Raw genomic sequence first — 23,032 nt, 5'->3', positions numbered from 1 at the left:
ATTGGTATATCAGGCTGATTATTTGTACTTGTTGGTTATTGATTGTTATTGTATATGTTGACATGATATGGTTTGTTGGGTTGAGGTGATCCTGCTTTGTGCTGAAGGACAAGATACATGGGGCAGTGCGGATAGGCTGAATGCTCGAGAGGCAGACCAGTCGGACCGAAGGCCCGGAGAGCGGTCCGGATAGGTTATAGGCCCTACGAGGTAGTCTAGTCAAGCTGAAGGCTCATATTTACATGATGTTATATGTTGGTTATGTGTGTGGAACATCCATTTTGTGAGGTATTATTTTCTTGACATTTTGGTTAAGTGTTGATTTTCTTTAAAGAAAAAAGGGGCTTATTACATTGGGCGTAATGAGAGTATGCGTAGCGTACTCACCTGACTTAGACGCGGGGAGAGCACCTTCGTATGTTGGGCGTACAATATGTACGTTGGGCGTACTGTGTGAATCAGCAAACCTTAATTTTTAGGGTTTAACCCCTATATAACCCCTATTATGAGGCTTGAGGTTGCCCCCTCATCAGCTTCCCTCCCTTATTAGCCCTCCCATGAAACCCTAGCTGACATTTAAGTGTTTTGAGCTTAGGAGTGATCTTTGTTGGTGTTTTTGATGATCTTGAAGAAGGAAGGATCTCTTAGACGTTGCTCTTGTGGTGTTAAAGCTTGTGGATCCAAAACTTAGCCACCTTGATCGTTCTTAAGAAGGTATCAAGTCCTTACCTTGATTATTCATCTCCTAGTTCTAGATAGTTAGTGTTTTTGGTTTGTTTTGGCCTCTTAAGGTGTTCCTTGAGAGTATAAGCTACTCCAGAAGGTTATGATGATAGATCTTAGTATTTCTGATGTCCCTTATGCATCAGAAAGGTGTCTGGATGGATTAAGCTCAACCATGCAAGGGTTGAGGGTTTTTTCATGAAGTTAGTATGTTAAAATCCAAGATTTAACCTTTTTAATCCATGCAAAAGCTTAAAGTCCTTGACTTTATGATTTAGGACCTTGTTCTGATGTTGACTTGAAGTTTAAACGTTATAAGCTTAATGAGTTAAGACATTTGGGTGAGTTTAGCTCTCTGACCAGTACGTCTGGCATACTCCTGAGTACGTTGTGCTTATTGGGCCAGCACCACGATTCTAGATCAGCCAGGTAGGTACGCCGCACGTACGTCTGTCTCTGGGCTTTTGGAGTTTTTGGGCTTAGGTTTAGTTAGGGTTTTGCCTTGTTGATTTTGGGCCTTAGACCTTTTGTGGTATTGTGTCATTTGTGGGCCTTAGGCCATCTTAGAGCTCTTGGGGCTATGTTGGGCCTTAGGGTCCTTTAGTTTAGGCTTGGACCATTGTTAGTCCTTATGATTATAAGCTTGACCTTAGATAGTAACTAAGGTTGGTATTGATTATGTTCAACGTGAGGAACCGTTGGGCTGCAGACTCGAGTGTGGGATTTGCTATCTTTTGATCAAGGTGAGTTTCCTCCACTATACTCGTGGGTCGAAGGCACCAATGTTGGCCCACAAGATTATGATAGTATGATGATAGTTGTCTTCGTGACAATTCCATTCTATGTTTGTTTATGCCTATTGTCTTCATGAATTTCGTTTATATGATTGTATGCTTAGATATAGGGTTGAAACAGACCCAATATCGGTTGAAGATATGAAAGGGAGTGAAATAGACCTAATACCGGTTGAAAGATACCGAGGGGGTGAAATTGACCCAATATCGGTTGAAAGATACCGAAGGGGGTGAAATAGACCCATTTATGTTTTGACTGTTATGCATGTATGATATGTGGTATTTTGGAGGAGCTCACTAAGTTTTGTGCTTACGGTTTTTAGTTTGTGTTTCATGTACTTCCAACTTGAAAAGGAAGGGTCCGACTTAATCGCACCACATCTGTCTGTGTGTTTCCTGCATTATGTGATTTTGGGATCTGTATCATCCGTAGTTTTGCTAAAAGATTAAGTCAATGATAATAATACCTGCTCATCATTTTTTATAATAATAAAATGAGATTTGAGGTGACTACATGTCTACAGACTTGCAAAACGGGAGAATTTTGTATATGCACTTCTTAAACATTAAAAGATCATATTGCCCAACTTAATTTCTTAATATCATATTTGTCCTTTATAAACCTTCAAAATATCATATTTACCCAAATCTTTTTTTACAATGTTTTTAATAATTTATAATCATTTTTTATATCTTAGAATTATTATAATAATTAAAATATTTAATCATGTTATCCTTACGTCTATAATAATTGAATTTCTATTTCTAAATTGTTGGAATGTCACTCTCTTGACAAAACAAACATCTTCATCTTCAGTCATCTCCATGACATCTATGCATTAATTGTTTTGTTGTTGAATATTGTGACATTGCAAATAGAGGATATTTTAGATATTAGGTCGATACACCATAAACCACACACTACGGTGGCTGATGTGGCGACGCAGTCTGCGGTGCGCACATCACCAACCCCCAGTGGCACCGTTTGGCCACCGCACCACAAGCCCTTACTGCACCTCTTTTGTTCCTTTTTTGACATTTGACCATGTGCGACATTTAAAAAAAAAGAAAAAATAAATAAAATAAAAGTAGAGTAAATGTGGTATGACACCCACCAGTTTTGTCGGGTAACGACACAATGATGTGGCACCGCAGTAGTGTAGTAAGTGGTCTTAAGTGGTCTTTGTATTGATATTTTGATGTTTAGAGGGATATATATATATATATATATATATATATATATATATATATTATAAAGTTTTGGAAAGAAATATAATATATTTATTTTAGTAAGTGTATATGAGAAATTATTTTAAAATCAAGACAAAATTGTAAGAATGGTCCCTGTGGTTAGGTCGAAATTGCCACTTTGGGCCATACATGTTTGGACTAGTACTCATGGTCCAAAGGTTTTCATTTTCTTGCCATTTTGGTCCAATTTGCTTTAAATTTTTTTGTAATGACCATTTTGCCCTTTGTTTTTGACTTTTTTAGTTTTTTTAATTTATTTAAATTGTTTTATAATTAAAAGAAAATTAAAAAAGAGAATCTCTCTCTCTCTCTCTCTCTCTCTCTCTCTCGTGATATACACACTTTCTCTATCCAGATGAACACAAAAACAATAAATCTAACATACAAGACACAAAAATCGACTACCTACTCTATAATCAAACCAACAGAAGGGCAAAAATGTGTTTCAGACAATCGAAATTGAAAATTGGGTGAGAAATCCTTTCACCCCTTTTAGGTTGAAGCTAAACAAGCAATCCAAAATCATGTTCATCAGGGGGCACGAGGTCTGAAGTCTGACGAAAGTGAGCTTACCAGGTCTAAAGTCCAACAAGCAAGATCTGAACTCCTATTAATGATTAAACGTAAGAGATGGAGAGAAACGAAGGCGTGGCGAGCTTGGGTTTGCTGACAAAGATGGAGAGAAATCCTTTCTCCCCTTTTAGGTTGAAATCCAAACCGATGAAGATGACGACATTGTGGGTAGGTGGAAATCGACATCGATGAAGATGATGGCGGTTTTGATATGAACAGAACACTAGCCCTAGAACCGCCGGAGTTCGTGGGTAACGAGTGTTTTAGATCTGCCGCCTCTTGAGAATCGACAAGCTTCGTCTTTTAGGGTTGGGGTTTCGCTGCTAGAGCTTCGACTTGGTGGCGTTCATCTTTTCTGTCGGTGGTGTTCATCTTTTCTGTCGGTGGTGTTCATCTTTTCTGCCGGTGGTTTTCAGCATTTTTCGGTGAGAGTGATGCTTGGGGGGGGGGGGGGAGTAAGGATGGTGACATTCTCAGAGAGAGAGAGAGAGAGAGAGAGAGAGAGAGAGAGAGAGAGAGAGAGAGAGAGAGAGATTCTTTTATTTTATTTTTTAGTTAGGGAAATAATTAAATAACAAAAAGAAAAGCAAAAAACAGATAAAAAAGGGCAAAATCGATATTTTATAAAAATTCAACCTAAAATGGACCAAAATAGCAACAAAATGGAAACTTTTGGACCATTAGTGCTAGTCCAAACTTGTTTGGCCCAAAGTGTCAATTTTAGACATACTGGACCATTCTTGCAATTTTGTCTAAAATCAATAGCCGGGTAATGAAATAGTCAAGGAAGTATGTCGATCGATAGGGCCACTGGCCACTGGTCACTGGCCACATAGAGGTGATAAATAGAAGGAAGTATGTCGATCGAAAGGGATGTATTTGTCATCGTAACCCTCAAGAAGCGGACAACAATTGCATCCTTTGTTGCTTGCACAATTTTGCGTTATAGAAATTGTTATCGTCTCTATCACATTGTAACTATCTCCATGGCATCACCCAAATTCAGCTTACTATTTAAACTCCAGCAAATCATCATTGAATCGAAGTCGATCAATCAGGGGAAAACGTCGATCGTCCATGGAAGGAAAATTGAATCAAGATAAATCCAGCATTGATACAGAATTGCAAACCAAGTTACTCCTTCACAGTGATCATGATCATAAGGGTGGTATGAGAACCATGCCATTCATCTTAGGTACTTCAAATCCCCAAATTCTTCCATCATTATCTGTATTCTAAACTGTAACTCACAGGAAAACCTTATCCGTCCCCGAATTTTTTTGAGTTCGAGTATGAATGAATCACTATCGTATCTATTAGGGTTTTGATTTGTTTTTTGAGCAGTGAATGAAGCATTCGAGAGAGTGGCGAGCTATGGATTGTTGCCAAACATGATATTTTATCTGATGGAAGTTTATCACATGGAAGCTGTAACCGGAACAAGCATACTCTCCGTCTGGTCAGCACTTTCAAATGGTCTCTCCATTTTTGGAGCTTTCATCGCTGATTCATACTTGGGTCGGTTTCGGGTCATTGCTCTCGGGTCTCTCTCTACCCTTCTTGTAAGTTCCTCATTCTTCTATCAAATGACCCCAATAAAAACCTTATGATTCTTAAATAGAAACTATTGATGATCTTCTCCTTTCCACAGGGGATGGTTTTTCTATGGCTGACATCCATATTCCCACAGTTAAGACCTTCATCTTGCGATGAACTCAACACCATTTGCAGCCCTGCAACACCAACCCAACTCACTTTTCTCTTCACATCTTTTGGTCTACTCTCAATAGGATGCGGTTGCATCAGACCATGTTCCATGGCCTTTGGTGCAGACCAACTCACCAATCATCCAACCCAAAACAACCAAAGGCTCATTGACAGCTACTTTAATTGGTACTACGCTTCTGCAACAATGTCAATGCTTATATCTTTTACACTAGTGATTTACATTCAAGATAAGTACGGTTGGCAGGTTGGATTTGCAGTTCCTGTGATGTTAATGGTGTGTTCTGCTCTTATGTTCATGCTTGGATCATCTCTTTATGTGAAAGTTAAAGTTGGTGAGAGCCCGTTTTCAGGTTTCATTCAAGTTCTAGTTGTTGCTTTCAAGAACCGGAAATTCAATCTTAGTCACGACGACTGCTATAATCATAGCCATGGAATGGATCGAGTTGAGCTAACAGAGAACTTAAGGTTTCTCAACAAAGCTTGCGTTATTAAAGATTCAAACACAGATCCATGGAGTCTCTCCACAGTTGAAAAGGTCGAATCTCTCAAATCCTTAATTAGTATAGCACCAATTTGGTCTTCGGGAATTCTACTATTCACCACAAGTTCCCAAAGCTACCCAACACTCCAAGCAAAAGCAATGAATCGACACATCACCTCAGGATTCGAAATCCCACCTGCATCATTTGTCTTATTCTTGGTCTTAACAGTCACAATATGGCTCGCCTTCTATGACCGTATCTTAGTCCCGATTCTTACCAAACATACACATCAACCGCGTGGGCTCCACCCGAAAACCCGAATGGGAATTGGGCTAATAATCTCAGTTATTGCCATGGTGGTGTCTGCAATCGTGGAAACCATAAGGCGCCATGTGGCAAGGTCGGGTAATGACATGTCAGCATTGTGGTTGGTCCCACAGTATTGTTTGGTAGGATTAGCCGATGCTTTTAATGCAATAGGGCAATTGGAGTTTTATTACTCTGAGCTTTCGAAAAGCATGTCAAGTATTGCAGTGGCGCTCTTCATGGTGAGCAATGCATTTTCGGGGATTTTTGGAAGCTTTTTGATAAATCTTGTCGACTCGGTGACAAGTGAAGGTGGTAATGTGAGTTGGTTATCGAGTGATATTAATGAAGGACATGTGGATTATTATTATTGGTTACTTGGTTTCTTGAGTTTGCTTAATTTTTTCTACTTCTTAGTCTGTTGTCGTCTTCATCGGATGTTTTCATCGTCTACATGAGCTCAAAAAAGAGGATCATAGTTTGGGGATTGAAGCTCAACATTAGGGTTTTAGAATCCAATATTGCCATGCCATGCAATGTGTTTCTATGTGAATCCTGCTTTTTAGTGTTGTAGCATGTGGATACTCTAGTAAATAATTTCAAGATCCTTTGTTTTTGAAGGATGATATCATTGGCTTTGTTAATGAATTTCAAATTCTTTCTCGATATGGTTTTTTACCACCCACCCATGGCATGGACATTAAATTTTATTTTGCATGTTTAACGTTTATTGTTTTAAAGAAGTTTATATATATATATATATATATATATATATATATATATATATATATATATATATATATATATATATATATATATATATATATATATAATGTAATTTGATGCCGATAAGGTTTGTTAGCTATCTTTATTTAAATATGATATTCTTAGGTTCAAATTGTCAACTTTGTATGATAGGTAGAGCATATCTTTTTTTCTATGTAAATAAATCATGCTCAAATGAATTACAAGTTTACAACCATCTTCGTTTTCCAACTTTCCGTAATAATGTATTCCTCTATCACTTCCTATTCGTCATCTTCTGCATCTATGATTAATGAAGAAAAAGCTTGGAAAACAAAAATATCCATGATCATCGAGCGATATAGGGATAGAGTGTCAATTCTCCCCAAGGACAAACTGTGGTTTCACCATCATTTATATGAGTACCAAGGCTTTTGGTATTTTCAAGGCTTTTGGCTTCCTTTTGGCGTTGACATGCACGTGAAATGATCGGGATTTTGGACAAAATCACCGAAGAAAAGTATTATGGGTTAGATATCTCATTTTAAATATGAATCTGTAGCAACTTTACATGGTCGCTTTATAATGAATCACCTTCTCTTTGTTTTTGCTATTCTATTGAATAAATGGTACCATATATATTCATATCTACTGCTTCTAATAAATGAAACCTAAAAATGATACGTGTCAGTTTTTTTAGAATGTATATTTGACACATGATATTTTTCTATAATTTTTATTATTTCCTTTTTTCTGGTAACAAATCATTCAATTCAAAATTTGAAAATACAAAATCATATCCTAATAACATTATTGTGTTTATTTTGTTTAATAAATTAATTCATAATTACTTACAATCAATAATATCTTGTTTTTTTTTATATTTAAATAAAAAATTTAAATATACCGACCGTGGTTTCCACATATTATAACCTAGTTTTATAATATTTCGAACATGATATAACCATAAAGAATTAATAATTACAACAATTCAAAGTATATGTTTTTGTTAATTCTATAACCATCATGCTTTCTTCGGTTTATCGATTTCACTTCTTCGATTTCTTTGACAAATTCCTCAAGTGGGTTGGAGATACAAATGGAACGAGTTAGAAATAAAACATTATTTACACAACAAATTACATAGGTTTGGTGCAAAGAATGCTTTAATGGGTTAGAGATGCTTAAAGTGGTGTTTCTTTTGTAATTCTAACTTAACAGGGAGAAATTAATCTCATAAATTATATATAAAATTTTAAATTTTGATTTAATATAGAAAAAAATGACTTACAGCTCTTTAAGAGTTTACATATTTGGTTTCATATATTTTTCTCTTAATTTCCAAAAAATATGTAGTGAGTTTCTCAAAAGGTTTTCAAATATCATTTATACAAACAACACTTCATAACTTAAAAAACATAAACTTAACCTAATCGTATTACATGGTTCTTCAGGTTTCTCAACAAAACATGTGTTATTAAAGATTCAAACATGGATCAATACTTAGTCGAAAAGGTCGAATCCTTCAAACAATGGCGGACCTTAGTGGGGCAATTGGGGTCCCAGGCCCCTGCTCAATTTCCGACATGCACTGTAATTTTTTTTTTTCTTTTTGGTTTTTTCTATTAGGTGCACCCGCTTGAAGGACGAGAGACACCCATATTAAAACAATTTGCGTCCGTCACTGCCTTCAAATCCCTAATTCGTATGACACCTCTTTGGTCTTCATGCATTCTACTATGATCACCACAAGTTCACCATACTACTCTGACACTCCACCCAAGTTACTTTACCTTGGAAACATATTGTAGTCCATAAATATTGTATGCTATCCTATCATTTTTTTTGGCACATTTCACTTTCATTTTCTTAAAATTTCTCTTCCGTTTATCTTTTGTATCCTCTATCCTAGAAGCACGCTTCTGAATGTATGTATATTGCCATATATAATGTCCATGGGTACCTAAACAATATAAACAATATAAAGGTTGAGGAAAATAAAACAAAAATAGTGTTAAAAATGTTTCATTAAAATAAGCATGTTCCATACCTCTAAATCGTTTGTAACCAAAAGGGCTATGGTTTGGCCAATATTTTGATTTAACATCCATTAAATCAACACCCAGATGTGAAAATAAGAAATACACAAACAACATCCTTAGACAATATCATTTGTCTAATATTCGTCAAAACCTTGGGTTGTTAAACAACTCAAGTAAATCACTTACGACATCAAAAACGCACAGGAGGATTGAGTCCTAAACTCGCTATTAGCATCCTCATCTACCTATCTACCCATGGGGTCCGCAATCGTGGAAATCATAAGGCCCTATCTAGCAAGGTAGGTCAATGACATGTAAGGAATGTGGTTGGTCCCACAATATTCTTTGTTAGGATTAGTTAGGCTTTCAATGCAATGCACTTGGGGTTTTATTACTCTCAGCTGTTAGCAATTAGGTTTAGGCCCAAGCCCTTTAGGGTTTATATTAGGTCTCTTATGTAACCTTATTTATACGAGGTTTAACTTCACTATTTATAATTGAAACAATCTATTATTTTACATGGTATCAGAGGTCTAGGTTAAAACCTTACTTCTGACCACAACTCGTAGCCACCGCCTTCCACCTCCGGCGACTTTCTCTAATAGTCGCCAGAGGTGTCATTGTTATGTTCCTTATTTTTCCGTTTCTACTCTTCTTCGTCTAAATAATAAAACAGTAAGATGACACCAAATCAGAGCCCTTTCATCGGCTTCTTCTACTGCCTCGTCTACTTCTGCCTCCTCACCTTCCGCCTCATCCGAGGCCGACCACTTCTTCAGATCCTTTTTTCGATTCAACCCCTTCTGATATTGCGGTTGCCTCTCTCCGATGACACATTCTCTGTCGGGCAGCCTCTGATCTACAGTCGTTTCTTTCTCAATCAACATTATAGTCGCCGATCTCGCCGATATTGGCTCCGTCCGCTGCAGCTCGAGCCCTCTTTCTTTCTCGCTGCCTTTCTCCGGATCCCTCTGGTTGCATGATCGTTATCATCGCCGCCGCTCCTCTCTTCTTATACAAAGGAACTACTGCTGTCGCTTCTTCTCTCTCCTTCTCCGACAAGCAGTTGTTAGACGTCATCGTTATAGCTCTGCCACTGTCGTTGCCGTTGTCTTCATTTATGTTATGTTTTATGTTTTTATTTTTTCAGTTTAATTGTCCCCTCCCGATCAAACCGCGGGGGGATGTTAGTGATTAGAGTTTAGGCCCAAGCCCTTTAGGATTTATAACCCTATTTATATGCAGTTTAACCTCACTATTTATGAATAAAACAATCTATTATCTTATATGAGCTTCTGAAAAGTATGTCATGTGTTGCTATGGTGGTGTTCATTGTGAGCAATGCTTTCTTGGGGCTTGTTGGAAACTTTTTGGTCAGTCTTATTAACTTGGTAACAAGTGAAGATTGTAATGTGAGTTGGTTATCCAACGATATTAATTAAGCCATGAAGGACATCTAGATTATTATTATTGGTTACTTGGTTTGTCGAATTTGCTCAATTTTGTTTACTCATTGATATGTTGGGATGTTTAGATCTTCCACATGGGTTTGGAAAAGAAGGGGGTAAGAACTTTAATGGGCACATGGAAGATGGCTTGCGTTTGATATGGAAATGCAAGATTGAGGGTCCATTTTCTTGGCTCTTTTGTTTGTAGAATGGCTTTGTTGTTTTGGTAACATATGGTTGTTAATTCAATTCTAGGTAGTTTCCAAAATTGATTTAATTTTGTTAACTTTGTAATTTCCCGATTCTAGTAAAGTTTTGCCAAAGGGTGAGGTCTTTATCTATAGTATTGATATAAGTTTCATATGTCAATAAATCTGATTGTAATATTTCAACTTTGTAATGAGTAGTTAGTGGGGGAATTTTTCTTAAATTCTGAATATTCTTTTATAAAAATCTTAAGAAAAAAAAAGTATTTTGTCATTTCTTTTATAGAAATACAACTGGATTTGAGAAACGTACGTTTCACGCACCTACGGAAAATCAAATTAGCGGGATAATGAATAATTGACAGATGAAAGAAAAAATGGCCAAAAGAGCTGACAAGCTGAAGGAAGTGTATTGATTGAAAGGGATGTATTTGTCAGTTGCAAGAAACAAACAACAATGGAATCCTTAGTTGCTTGCGCAATTTTGAGTTCTTGATATCGTTATTGTCTCTGTCACATTCTAACTATCAACATGGCACCCAAATTCAACCTACTAGTTAAACTTCATCGAATCATCTTTGAATCGAAGTCGATCAATCACGGGAAAACGTCGATCGTCCATGGAAGGAATATCCGATCAAGAAAAGTCGAGCATCGATACAGAATTACAAACCAAATTACTCCTTCACAGTGATCATGATCATAAGGGTGGTCTGAGAACCATGCCATTCATCATAGGTACATCAAAATTCCCAATTCTTCCATCGTTATCTGTACTCTGTACTCGAACTCCCAGAAAAAAGTTTTTGTGAGTTCGAATATAAATGCATCTCGATCGTACTAATTAGGTTTTGATTTTGATTTTGGAGCAGTGAATGAAGCATTCGAGAGAGTGGCGAGCTATGGATTGATGCCAAACATGATATTCTATCTGATGGAAGCTTATCACATGGAAGCTGTAACCGGAACAAGTATACTCTCCATCTGGTCAGCACTTTCAAATGGCCTCTCCATTTTTGGAGCTTTCATCGCTGATTCTTACTTGGGTCGGTTTCGGGTCATCGCTCTCGGGTCTCTCTCCACCCTTCTCGTAAGTCTTCCACCTCCCATAATATTGATTCTGATTTTGGGGCTGTATTTAATCTTCTTATCGCTACAGGGGATGGTTTTTCTTTGGCTGACCTCCATATTCCCACAGTTACGACCTTCATCTTGCGATGAACTCAACACCATTTGCAGCCCTGCAACACCAACCCAACTCGCTTTACTTTTTTCATCTTTTGGTCTCCTCTCGATTGGATGTGGTTGCATCAGACCATGCTCCATGGCCTTTGGTGCAGACCAACTCAACAATCATCCAACCCTAAACAACCAGAGGCTCATTGACAGCTACTTTAATTGGTACTATGCTTCTGGAGCATTCTCGACAGTTGTTGCTTTTACAGTAGTGGTGTACATTCAAGATGAGTATGGTTGGCAGGTTGGATTTGCAGTTCCTGTGTTGTTCATGGTTTGCTCTGCTCTTATGTTCTTACTTGGATCGTCTCTTTATGTGAAAGTTAAAGTTGGTGAGAGCCCGTTTTCAGGGTTCATTCAAGTTCTAGTTGTTGCTTTCAAGAACCGGAAATTCAATCTTAGTCAAGATGACTGCTATAATCATAGCCATGGAATGGATCGAGTTGAGCTAACAGAGAACTTAAGGTTTCTCAACAAAGCGTGCGTTATTAAAGATTCAAACACAGATCCATGGAATCTCTCCACAGTCGAAAAGGTCGAATCCCTCAAATCCCTAATTCGTATAGCACCCATTTGGTCTTCAAGCATTCTACTATTCGCCACAAGTTCCCAAAACTACCCAACACTCCAAGCAAAAGCAATGAATCGATACATCACCTCATGGTTTGAAATCCCAGCCGCATCATTCGTTTTATTCATGGTCTTAACACTCATAATATGGCTCGCATTTTACGATCGTATCTTAGTCCCAATTCTAGCAAAACACACACACCAACCGCGTGGGCTCCACCCAAAAACCCGAATGGGAATCGGGCTACTAATCTCAGTCATTGCCATGGTGGTGTCTGCAATCGTGGAAACCATAAGGCGCCACGTGGCAAGGTCGGGAAATGACATGTCAGCGATGTGGTTGGTCCCACAGTATGCTTTGCTAGGATTAGCCGATGCTTTTAATGCAATAGGGCAGATGGAGTTTTATTACTCTGAGCTCCCGAGGAGCATGTCGAGTGTTGCCATGGCCATGTTCATGGTGAGCAATGCATTCGCGGGGTTACTTGGAAGCGTTTTGGTCAATGTTGTTGACTTGGTGACTAGTGAAGGTGGTAGTGTGAGTTGGTTATCGAGTGATATTGATGAAGGGCATGTGGATTATTACTATTGGTTACTTGGTTTCTTGAATTTGCTTAACTTTTTCTACTTCTTGATATGTTGTCGTTTTCATAGGAGGTTTACATTGTCCACATGAGCTTGGAGAAGAAGGGTAAGATTTTGAGCATTGAAGGTTAACATTAGGTTTTATCATGCCCTAGTGTTGTGAATTATATTCACATGGATAATTACAAATTATGTAATATTAGATACATATTTAATAAACATTATACGAATAATCCAAAAGAAATTATATGATGGTTTTTTATGGGATCATATTAGATAACGTAAATTTCTATGAGTTATATCGATGTCATGCTATGTAGTGTTTGAATTTAATGATTGAAGGATTTTTAAACAGATTCGTACTATTTGATGTTAACTTCACATTAAATCTAATGTAAATTACACTATATGGATGTAATATGATATAATGTGAAGTTGATGTTGTGCATTTAACATCCTAAATTTGGGTTAAACTTAAGTGGATTAATGGTTCAAAGTTTATGAAATGTAATGGAAGTCTTGATCTTGCAAAAATGATTCTAACTGTGAGAAATTGGTAAATAATGTCAAAATATACTCTAAACGTCAACTTAGAGTAATAAAATGGTGGATTATCGATGATAATGGTATAGATGAAGAGGTGTTTATGAAAGAAGTGAGTCATAATGCAAATTGCAACATATGTTGTTACTTCCTAAAACAATAGGACAAGAAGGAAAAGAGATGAAAATACCCGATAATCATTATATTTTGGAAAACTTCTTAAATGTATTGTGTGATGAATATTATGCTTCACTATAGGAAAGAAGAGGATAAAACTATTTTTAAACAAGGAATAAGATAGATCCCAAAGTATATTGCTATTTTTTGAAATTATTGGCAAAATGAGAAAATGAATATAAAAACATGTGTATAAAATATAAATATGTAAGACTTGACAGTGAGAAGCACTATATGTATGTATGATACAAGTTGAAAGTGGTAGACTACTTGTGAACTATTGGACAAGTCAAGTCTAAGTGCAAAATTTCTAGACAATTTATCATGTAGTTAAGTCAAAATGGAAGCCAACGCAAAAAGATTTAAGTCGTTTAAGCATCTTATAAGAAAGTTATGTCAATAATGAAATTCTTATATAGTACAAGCAGTTCGAATGGCCCATAGAAAACTAGAGTGAGAAACAAAATATTAGGTTTAGTTACGGAAAAACAGTTTTTATTTTCTGTTTTTCGTTTTCCCTTTTCCCTTTTCAGTTTTCCTTTTTCGTTTTCAGTTTTCATTAGAAAATTTAGAAAACACGTTCAGTTAAAACTTATTTATTTTTCATTTTCAAATTTAGAAAATTAAAAAACGTGTTTAGATTCGTATATTTTGTATCGGTTTTCATATTTAGAAAATGGTAGCGGTGATAGGGTGGGGGTGGAGGAGGCGGCAGGGGACAGTTGTTGTGTCGATGATGACAACGGTGGTGGTGGTGGCGGTGGCAATTGTGGCAGTGGTGATAGTGGTAGCGGTGGTGGTGATGGCGGCAACAATGGTGATGGTGATGCTGGTGATGGGATAGTGGTGGTGGTTATGGTGATGATAGGTCGGTGATTGTGCTAGTTGTGTTGAGTGGGTGGGTGGGTGTGTGTGTGTGTGTGGGGGGGGGGGGTAGATGTGGGTGGGGTGGGTGTGTGTTTGTGAGGGTGAAAAGGTGTGTATGTTTGTGGAGGTTGGTTTGGGAGTGGGTGGGTGGGTGTGCGTACGTAGGGGTGTAGTGGATTGGGGGTGTTAAGGTGGAGGTAGGTAGAGGTGAGAGTATGTGTGCATTTATATTTTAGAAACATTTTGACATTAGAAAAATGTGGAAAACAATGATTATTGGTTTTCCAAAAATTTCCAACGTTTTTGTAATTTTAGAAAACATGAAATTTTCATTTTCTGTGATATTTTAGAAAAATATACGAACTAAACGCGTTTTCAAAATTCTCATTTTTCTTAGAAATTATTTTTGGAAAACGTCCCATTTTTCCACAACTAAACAGGTTGCGTTTACTTACGGAAAAATAATGTTTATTTCTCATTTTTCTCTTTTCGATTTCAGTTTTCATTGGTAAATTTAGAAACTGCGTCTAGTTAAAACTTATTCTTTTTTCATTTTCGGTTTCAGAAAATTAGAAAACATGTTTAGATGTGTATTTTTCTATCGGTTTCATTTTTAGAAAACGGTAGTGGTGGTAGGGTGGGGGTGGACGGGGTGTGTGGGGTGGTGGATCGAAACACCAGATTTCCCCTATGGCAAGTAAAGATGAAAGATATTATTATTCTGATGGATTTATGCAAGGCGCTTTTGGGTTATGAGAAGATGCTCGCTTTGTGGACGGAAGAAGAAAATGAGACGAAAGATTTAAAAGCTCAATCCCATATTCATTTTCATTTGTCAAATGATGTTTTGCAAGATGTTTTGAAAGAAACTTCAGCGGCTGCTTTATGGTTGAAGTTGGAGCAAATGTTGATGACGAAGAGCCTACCAAACAAGTTGCATTTAAAGCAGCAGTTTTTCAATCTTAAAATGATTGAAGGAGGTTCTTTAGATGAACATTTATCCACATTCAAAGAGTTAGTAAATAACTTAGATAATATGGATGTTCAGTATGAAGATGAAGATATAGTTTTATTCTTGTCATCGTTGCCTGAATCCTACAACCAATTTCATGATATTATCATCTATAATCGTGACACTCTTGTCCTAGGTGAAGTTTTTACAGCTTTGGATTTATAAGAGAAGATGAAACATATTAGCGGTGGTGGTTCAAGTGATGCGAAAGTCGAAGGTTTAATGCCCGAGGAAGAACAACAGATAGAGGTAAAAATCCTCAATCTTCTAACAATACCATATCCAAGTCTAAAAGCAAAAGAAAGTTTTGTAATTACTGTCACAAGAAGGGACATATGATTGATGAGTGCTTCAAGTTGAAGAATAAATAGAAAGCAACAGCGTATGGTAAATAAGCTAGCACTTCGGGTGAAACCGATGTAGCAGAGGCCGGTTGTATTAGAGAATTTCTCACAGTTTATTCAAATAAACCTGATTCCAATGGTGAATAGATACTCGATTATGGTTGTACTTTTCATATGTGTCACAAAAGATGTAACGTCCCAAAATTCAAGACTAAAAAATTCTTTTAATAAAACATCACTTTAAGCAAATTCATCATTTCAAAACATAAACATAGCATTAGTTTCCAAAATACATGTTCGTTATCAGAGTAAACATTCCCAGATTGTCTAAACTATGGTGTGTGCCATGCGATCACCCCGAGCTCCATCACCCGCTACCGGAAGTACCTGAAACCAAAACTGAAAACCGTAAGCACGAAGCTTAGTGAGTTCCCCACCCTACCACATACCATGCATAACCACATACTGCACATACTGGGCCACACCCGCTAACCTGGGCCTCGCCCCCTACCTCGGGCCTCGCCCGCTACAACGGCCCCGCCGCTCCAGGCCCCACCTGGCTTCGAGCCCCGCTCGGATACAGATTTGTTTCACTTAGGCCTCGCCTGTCACAGGGCCTCGCCCACTAACATATAATAGCACTTAAACATATCACATCACATCACATAATCTAAACACATACTAACGGATCTTGTCCTAAGGCCTCGCCTATCTCTGGGCCCCGCCCTTGTCCTGCTACTGATGAGTCATGGAACCCCGTCCATACTCCTGCTGATAGTGAGGTACGGGCCCAACCCACCCTCACTCCTTCCCTAACTTGGGGCTCGCCCCTACTCTGCTGCTACTGAGATGTGGAACACCATCCACACTCTGCTATTGGTGATATACGGGACCTCGCCCACACTCACCTCCCTACCAGACACATACAAGTATCACACAGACAACAAGTATAAACTATCACATAAACCATTCCTTGGGCACCCGCCCTCTATCATTAGACCTCGTCCCGAATATCATACTAGCATACTGTGCCTAGGGCTAACCCCGAGGTCTTCTACTCATAACTACATGGGCCGGCATTGTGGTCGTAGACCCATTCATACAAAGGGAAACTCACCTGATACTGCTGAACTGCTGCTGCTAATCCCTTTGACCGCTACCTGACCACTGACTCCGAACTGCTGCTCCACTAGCTCCCCGAGCTACCAATATCAACATAACACTTAGTCTAACTGACCTTCAAAGGTCAACTAAGTCAACTCTTGCCAAAGTCAAAGTCCTGGTCAAAGTCAACCTCCCAGGTCAACCCTACTCGTCGAGTCACCCTATTGACTCGCCGAGCTCATATGTTCAGAGTCCTTCTATTCGCGACTCGACTCGCCAAGTCAGTCCATGACTCGCCGAGTCTACCGATTACCGATTCCTGACCTATCCAACTCACCGAGTCTCCATTCGACTCACTGATTCGAGTCTCAACTCGAAGGGTTTGGGGTTTCGCGACCTGACTCGCCGAGTCCAAGAACAGACTCGTCGAGTCCAAGACAATCTTCATCCAACTCGCCGAGTTCATGCCCAACTTCATCCGACTCGACGAGCTGTTCATCCCACTCGTCGAGTTCCTCCTCATCTTCAAGCTACTCGTCGAGTCCACTCAAAGGACTCGCCGAGTCCATCCGGTCCTTCATACATGCAGAGGATTTTTGAGTCATGCAGGGACTCAAATCTGTAGATCTACCCTTCCCAAGCCTATTCCTCACGTAAAGTTGCAAACTTTATGTGTAGACAAGGAGATCTAAGCAAAATACACCATAAACTAGGGTTTAAGACAAGGAGGCTCCATAATCAACTCAAGGGCTACTACTTTATGCTTCTCAAGACCATAATGTGCTTAGATCTGAAGTAGCAACTTCAGATCTGGCTTCTAACTCAAAATAATAACATTATGGCTAAAAAGCCCCAACAACCACACATAGATCTAGGTGCAAAAAGGGTCCAGGAACTAGTTTATTACCTCCAAATGCTCAGAATGAACTCACAATCCCAGATCTATAGTCCCTTCTTGCTCCTCCAAGTTCCTTCTTCCTTCTCCAAGCTTTAATGCACCTTCCAAGGCAACAAATGGCTTAATCAAAGGATATGACGGCTAGGGTTTGGTATCCAGGGCTAAAGAGGCAGTAAGGAACCCTAGGAAGAAGATTAAGACGTTTATATAGGCTCCAAGTCCCGAATTTAGGGTTTTCCACGCACAGACCAGACTCGCCGAGTCACCTTGGCCGACTCGCCGAGTCGGTCACTTACTCCTCGACCCGGATCCCGCTCGGACTCGCCGAGTTCCTCCTTGGACTCGCCGAGTCGCCCCTTAAAATTAAGGTTTTCTTTCCTTTCTTGGCCTTCAAAACTTTGGGTGTTACAAAAGAAGTTGGTTTTACACATTTGAAAAGGTTAACCAAGGCTATGTTCTGATGGGTAACAATTCTACATGTCCAATTGTTGGACATGGCTCAGTCAGAATCCGGATGTTTGATGGGGTTATCCAAACCATTAGGGAAGTTAGACATGTTCCTGACCTCAGAAGAAACTTGTTATCTCTCAGGTCTTTTGATAAAAACGGATACAAGTTTGCTGGTAAAAGTGGAGTTCTCAGGGTATTCAAAGATGGTTCTGATAAACTGAGAACCAAGCGTAAAACCTCAGATCTCTACTTTCTTGACGGGCAAACAATCTCGAGTGGTGTTGTTGTTGTTTCAAAGTCTTTTTCTGGTCCAAACCAGTCCCATCTTTGGCACCTTCGACTCGGCCATATGAGTTTTCAAGGCATGTCTGAGTTGAGTCAGAGAGGATTACTTGGTGAGCAAAAGATTATTGATTTAGAGTTCTGTGAAGATTGTGTATATGGCAAGTAAAAAAAGTGAGATTTATGAGTGGTATTCATACAAGGAAAGGACCACTTGAATATGTACACTCAGATTTATGGGGGCAGGCTCGAGTTTCTTCGAAAGGTGGAGCTGTTTATATTCTCACTATCATTGATGATTTTTCCAGGAAGGTGTAGTCTTTCTTCTTGAAACATAAAGGAGACGTTTTTTCTACCTTCAAAAATCGAAAAGTACAAGTTGAAAAGCAATCAGGATTGGAGGTAAAGTATCTTCGCACAGATAATGGACTTGAGTTTTGCTCAAAAGAGTTTAATGCCTATTGTCGAAAGGAATGCATCACTCGACATCGCATGGTAGTCCATACACCTCAACAAGGGCGTAGCCGAAATGATGAATCGCACCATTATGGAGAAGTTCTGGTGTATGCTTTCTAATTCCCAATTGCCAAAGTCTTTTTGGGCGGAGGCTGCCTCGACTGCTTGCTATCTCATCAACCGATCACCGTCACGAGCAATTGAGAAGAAAATTTTGTTTGAGTTATGGTCCGGGAAAACTGCTGATTATACGTATTTAAAACCTTTTGGATGTCCAGTTTATGCACAAGTTGACAATGGGAAATTAGAACCAAGAGCAATCAAATGTGTTTTTCTTGGGTACAATCCGGGTGTTAAAGGGTAAACGTTGTGGAGCTTTGATCTGAATAAAGTCATTATCTCTAGAGATGTTATTTGTGATGAGTCTGGTATGATTCAACCAGTCTAAGACTCCTTAAAAGATACAGATGCATCAAATGCATCATTAGAAACAAGTAAAGAAAAAGCTCAAATAGAGGTGGAGTTTCCTACTTCACCTTCTACTTCCGTTCCAAGTTCAGTACAAAATCTGGAGTCTTCATTGTCTAATGAGCCCATTGTTGTTGAAGTGTCAACATCTTTACCACCACGAACTACTACTCCATGCATTACAAGAGATAGACTGAGAAGAGATGTTGTACCTCCAAAGAGGTATGTTGAAGTTGATCTTGTTGCTTATGCATTTATTGTTGCTGATGATATTGAGTCTGGAATGCAGCCTGTGAATTATGATGAGGCTGTTAAATCTAAAGACTCAAGTGATTGGATGATTGCAATGCAAAGTGAGATGGATTCCTTGCAAAGAAATGGTACTTAGGATTTAGTTCCAATTCCGAAAGACAAAAGACCAGTTAAATGAAAGTGGGTCTACAAGCTCAAGGAACCTGTCAACCCGGATGAGAAACCAAGGTACAAAGCTTGGTCAGTATCTAAAGGATATAGTCAGATTCCTAGTATTGAATACACTGATATTTATTCCCCAGTTGTTAAACATACTTCTATCTGTTTATTTTTGGGATTGGTTGCTTCTAATGATTATAAATTAGAGCAACTTGATGTTACTACATCTTTCTTAAATTGTGTGCTTGAGGAAGAGATTTTTATGCAACAACCTAAGGGTTTTGTAGTTCCTAGCAAGGAGGAATATGTGTGTAAATTGAATAAATCTCTTTATGGCCTCAAGCAGTCTCCTAGACAATGGTATAAGAGGTTTGATTCGTTCATGACTAGTCACAAATTCAAGAGGTGTGCCAATGATTGTTGTGTTTATTATAAAAGCAGTGATGATGGTTCAATGATCTACTTACTCTTATACGTGGATGACATATTTATCACAGCGAAAGATATAAAGGAGATTCAAAAATTGAAAACCCAATTGAAAGCTGACTTTGAAATGAAGGACTTAGGAGCTGCCAAAAAGATTTTAGATATGGAATTATTCGTGAAAGGTAGTCTAGGATCTTGTATCTTTCTCAGGAAAACTATATTGAGAAAGTCCTAAGATGCTTCAATATGCAAGACGCAAAATATGTCAACACACCTTTTGCAGCTCATTTCAAGCTATCATCCCGTTTAAGTCCTACTATGGAGACTAATATGGCTTATATGAAATGCGTACCATACTCTAGTGTTGTCGGATCCTTGATGTATGTTATGATTTGCACGCGCCCTGATTTGGCTTATGCTGTTAGCATGGTTAGTAGATATATGTCGAACCCGGGAAAAACATTGGAACGCAGTGCAATGGATCTTTCGTTATCTGCGTGGTACGTCTTCTATATGTCTACACTTTGTTAAATCTAACACTGGGGTGCTTGGATATATTGATTCAGATTATGGCAAAGAATTGGATAAACGAAGATCTATTACAATGTATGTGTTTACTTTACATGGTTGTGCTATTAGCTGGAAAGCCCATTTACAGTCTCCAGTTGCTTTGTCATCTACTGAGGCAGAGTATATGGCGATCACAGATGCAGTTAAGGAAGATATATAGTTGAAGGGTTTATTTAGTGGACTCTATGATAGATTAAAGGTCACCACGGTATACTGTGACAATAAAGTGCTCTCTTCTTGAGTAAAGATCAAAAGTTTCATGACCGAACAAAGCACATTGATATATGTTTCCATTTTGTGTGGTATATCATTGAAAAATGTGATTGTGTCGTGGAAAAAATTCATACAAATTATAATCCCGCTGATATGTTGGATTTGGTGGGTGTTTCTGATCGCAATTGAGCCTGGTAAGGCTCCTGGTGGAGGAAGTATTCTATTTTTCGGAATCAATTTTTCTCTATATGGTGATTGCAGGTTTTTATGGAGTATTGAAGTTTGATGAGCATGTTATGATTTTCATTTTGTCTTTTTGAAGTCAAGGTGAAAATTGTAGAAATTATGCCTTCTTAACTGACAAGTTCTCAATACTAGAAGGACCAAAATTGTAAATTTTGGTTAATGAACTCTTTTGTCAAATTTATTGTCGATTAGTGTTGAAAAATCAAAAGAGGGTTGGTGGCTTAAAATTAATGCACCTGTGAAGTCTATATGCATTTGAAGAAAGTTGCATGTCAGGCACAAGAAGAAAACACATAATTTCGGCACATTAAAGTCGACGTATTTAACATGCTTTCATATTACCCATGCATATATAAAAATGCTCGAAGTTTATTAAAGATTTTATCAAGATTATAACATCAGCCTAAATACATCACATTAAAACCACTCTAGCTCATAGTATTTTTCCTTTTACCCAAAACTTTGTAACACTGCAAAACTATAGTGAATTGTTTATCGGCTTCCTCTGTCTGTGGTTTTTCCCGTTTTGGGTTTTCCACAAAAGTCATTGTGTCTCTTTTATTTACCGTTTTCATTCGTATTTTATTGGTGGTTGTTTGCATTTGATATTTTAACTCTATTCTGCATCGAACTAATATTAGTCTAAATTACTCGGATTCTTGGGGAGTGTTTTCACACACGTTTTACTACAGGTGAGGTGGTGGCGGTGGTGACAGGGTGGTGGTGGTGGTTGAGATGATGGTAGTGACGGTGATAGGGTAGTGGTGATGGTGGTGCGTGCATTTGGGGTGGGTGGGTGGGATGGGGCGGGGCTTTGAGTGGGTGGATATGGGTGGGTTGGGGGTTTTAAGGTGGGGATATGTAAAGGTGGGTGGGGTTGGGGTGGGTTTGTGCTTATATTTTTGAAATTAATTAGAAAAATATGAAAAACAATGATTATGGTTTTCCAAATTTTTATAAGTTCTTTTTAATTTTGGAAAATGAGAAATTTTAATTTTCTGAGAAAAATTCAGAAAAATTGTTGAACTAAACGCGTTTTCAAAATTTTCATTTTTTCTGACAAAATTGCAAAAATGGTCCCTATGGTATGCAATTTTTTGGGGTTTTAGTCCAAACCACGAGTTTTTTGGATTGGTGGTCATTTTGAGGTAGTTTGCTTGTGATTTTGGTCCTTCGGTAAATTGAAAATACCAAATTGCCCTTATTATAATTATTTTCCATTTTTCTTTTTTTGCCTATAAGTATTTATATATTTAAAATAAAAATAGGGTCTTTTTCTTTCTCTCTCTCTCTCTCTCTCTTGAATTTTTCTAGCTGTCATCAAAGAGTAAAACAACCTTTCTCCTTCCTCCATTTTTCTTGTCGATCGGAACAACAATCCAAAGAACCCCAATTCAGTGTTGCTTTTGTTCAACATCCTCCTCCGATCTATAGAGAACTGAAGCCCTTCAATTTGAAAAAGAAAGAAGTTGCCAGAGCAGCCCTTCTCCTTTCATGATCAGACGAGGATCGAAGATGCTCCCCCGATTTCTACATTCGTTCTTCTTTACGATCGGTCAAACACCGGAGACCCTTTCCCTTCGATTCCACAGTCATTGGCAACGGCTTTCTGCCGACTCTTCCACTCCTCGCGATTTCTTAGCCACCACCGGAGGTGCTTCCTATTTGTGTTCTTTTTCTTTCCCTTCCCAATTTGTTGAAAACGATGATCCCCCTTCATGTTTGTTTAAATAGTTAACCCAAACACCGCCTTTCTTTGACAGATCGATTCTCCAAAAGCATAGAAAGAATTTGGCAGCAGTCAACTTCCAAATAGGTATGGTGTATGGGTTCCTTTCAAAATGGGTTTGGTGTGGAGTCTGAGGAGTCCGATAGCT

General features: G+C 38.3%; 2 protein-coding genes across 2 annotated transcripts; both read left to right on the top strand.

Annotated features, from left to right (window-relative positions):
* The first annotated feature begins 4,153 nt into the window (after positions 1 to 4,153).
* Positions 4,154 to 6,523, top strand: LOC111891277 (protein NRT1/ PTR FAMILY 1.2). Its single transcript, XM_023887339.3, has 3 exons — positions 4,154 to 4,536; positions 4,686 to 4,903; positions 4,993 to 6,523. The coding sequence occupies exons 1-3, from the start codon at positions 4,419 to 4,421 to the stop codon at positions 6,313 to 6,315; spliced, it is 1,659 nt and encodes a 552-aa protein (XP_023743107.1). The 5' UTR covers positions 4,154 to 4,418; the 3' UTR covers positions 6,316 to 6,523.
* A 4,135-nt stretch (positions 6,524 to 10,658) lies between these two features.
* Positions 10,659 to 12,946, top strand: LOC111891296 (protein NRT1/ PTR FAMILY 1.2). Its single transcript, XM_023887358.3, has 3 exons — positions 10,659 to 11,035; positions 11,170 to 11,387; positions 11,457 to 12,946. The coding sequence occupies exons 1-3, from the start codon at positions 10,918 to 10,920 to the stop codon at positions 12,777 to 12,779; spliced, it is 1,659 nt and encodes a 552-aa protein (XP_023743126.1). The 5' UTR covers positions 10,659 to 10,917; the 3' UTR covers positions 12,780 to 12,946.
* The last annotated feature ends 10,086 nt before the right edge of the window (positions 12,947 to 23,032 follow it).

The sequence above is a fragment of the Lactuca sativa genome, chromosome 1 (assembly GCF_002870075.4).
Source record: "Lactuca sativa cultivar Salinas chromosome 1, Lsat_Salinas_v11, whole genome shotgun sequence".
NCBI lineage: Eukaryota > Viridiplantae > Streptophyta > Magnoliopsida > Asterales > Asteraceae > Lactuca > Lactuca sativa.
The sequence above is the reverse complement of the archived record's forward strand: the minus strand, read 5'-3'. Positions and strand labels throughout refer to the sequence as shown.

What these genes read in the sequence shown, in the direction of transcription:
- LOC111891277 (XM_023887339.3), top strand. Translation starts at nt 4,419, where the DNA reads ATGGAAGGAAAATTGAATCAAGATAAATCCAGCATTGATACAGAATTG. An exon ending in AACCATGCCATTCATCTTAG is followed by an intron (nt 4,537 to 4,685) that starts GTACTTCAAATC and finishes TTTTTTGAGCAG; the next exon opens with TGAATGAAGCATTCGAGAGA. An exon ending in GGTCTCTCTCTACCCTTCTT is followed by an intron (nt 4,904 to 4,992) that starts GTAAGTTCCTCA and finishes TCCTTTCCACAG; the next exon opens with GGGATGGTTTTTCTATGGCT.
- LOC111891296 (XM_023887358.3), top strand. Translation starts at nt 10,918, where the DNA reads ATGGAAGGAATATCCGATCAAGAAAAGTCGAGCATCGATACAGAATTA. An exon ending in AACCATGCCATTCATCATAG is followed by an intron (nt 11,036 to 11,169) that starts GTACATCAAAAT and finishes ATTTTGGAGCAG; the next exon opens with TGAATGAAGCATTCGAGAGA. An exon ending in GGTCTCTCTCCACCCTTCTC is followed by an intron (nt 11,388 to 11,456) that starts GTAAGTCTTCCA and finishes TTATCGCTACAG; the next exon opens with GGGATGGTTTTTCTTTGGCT.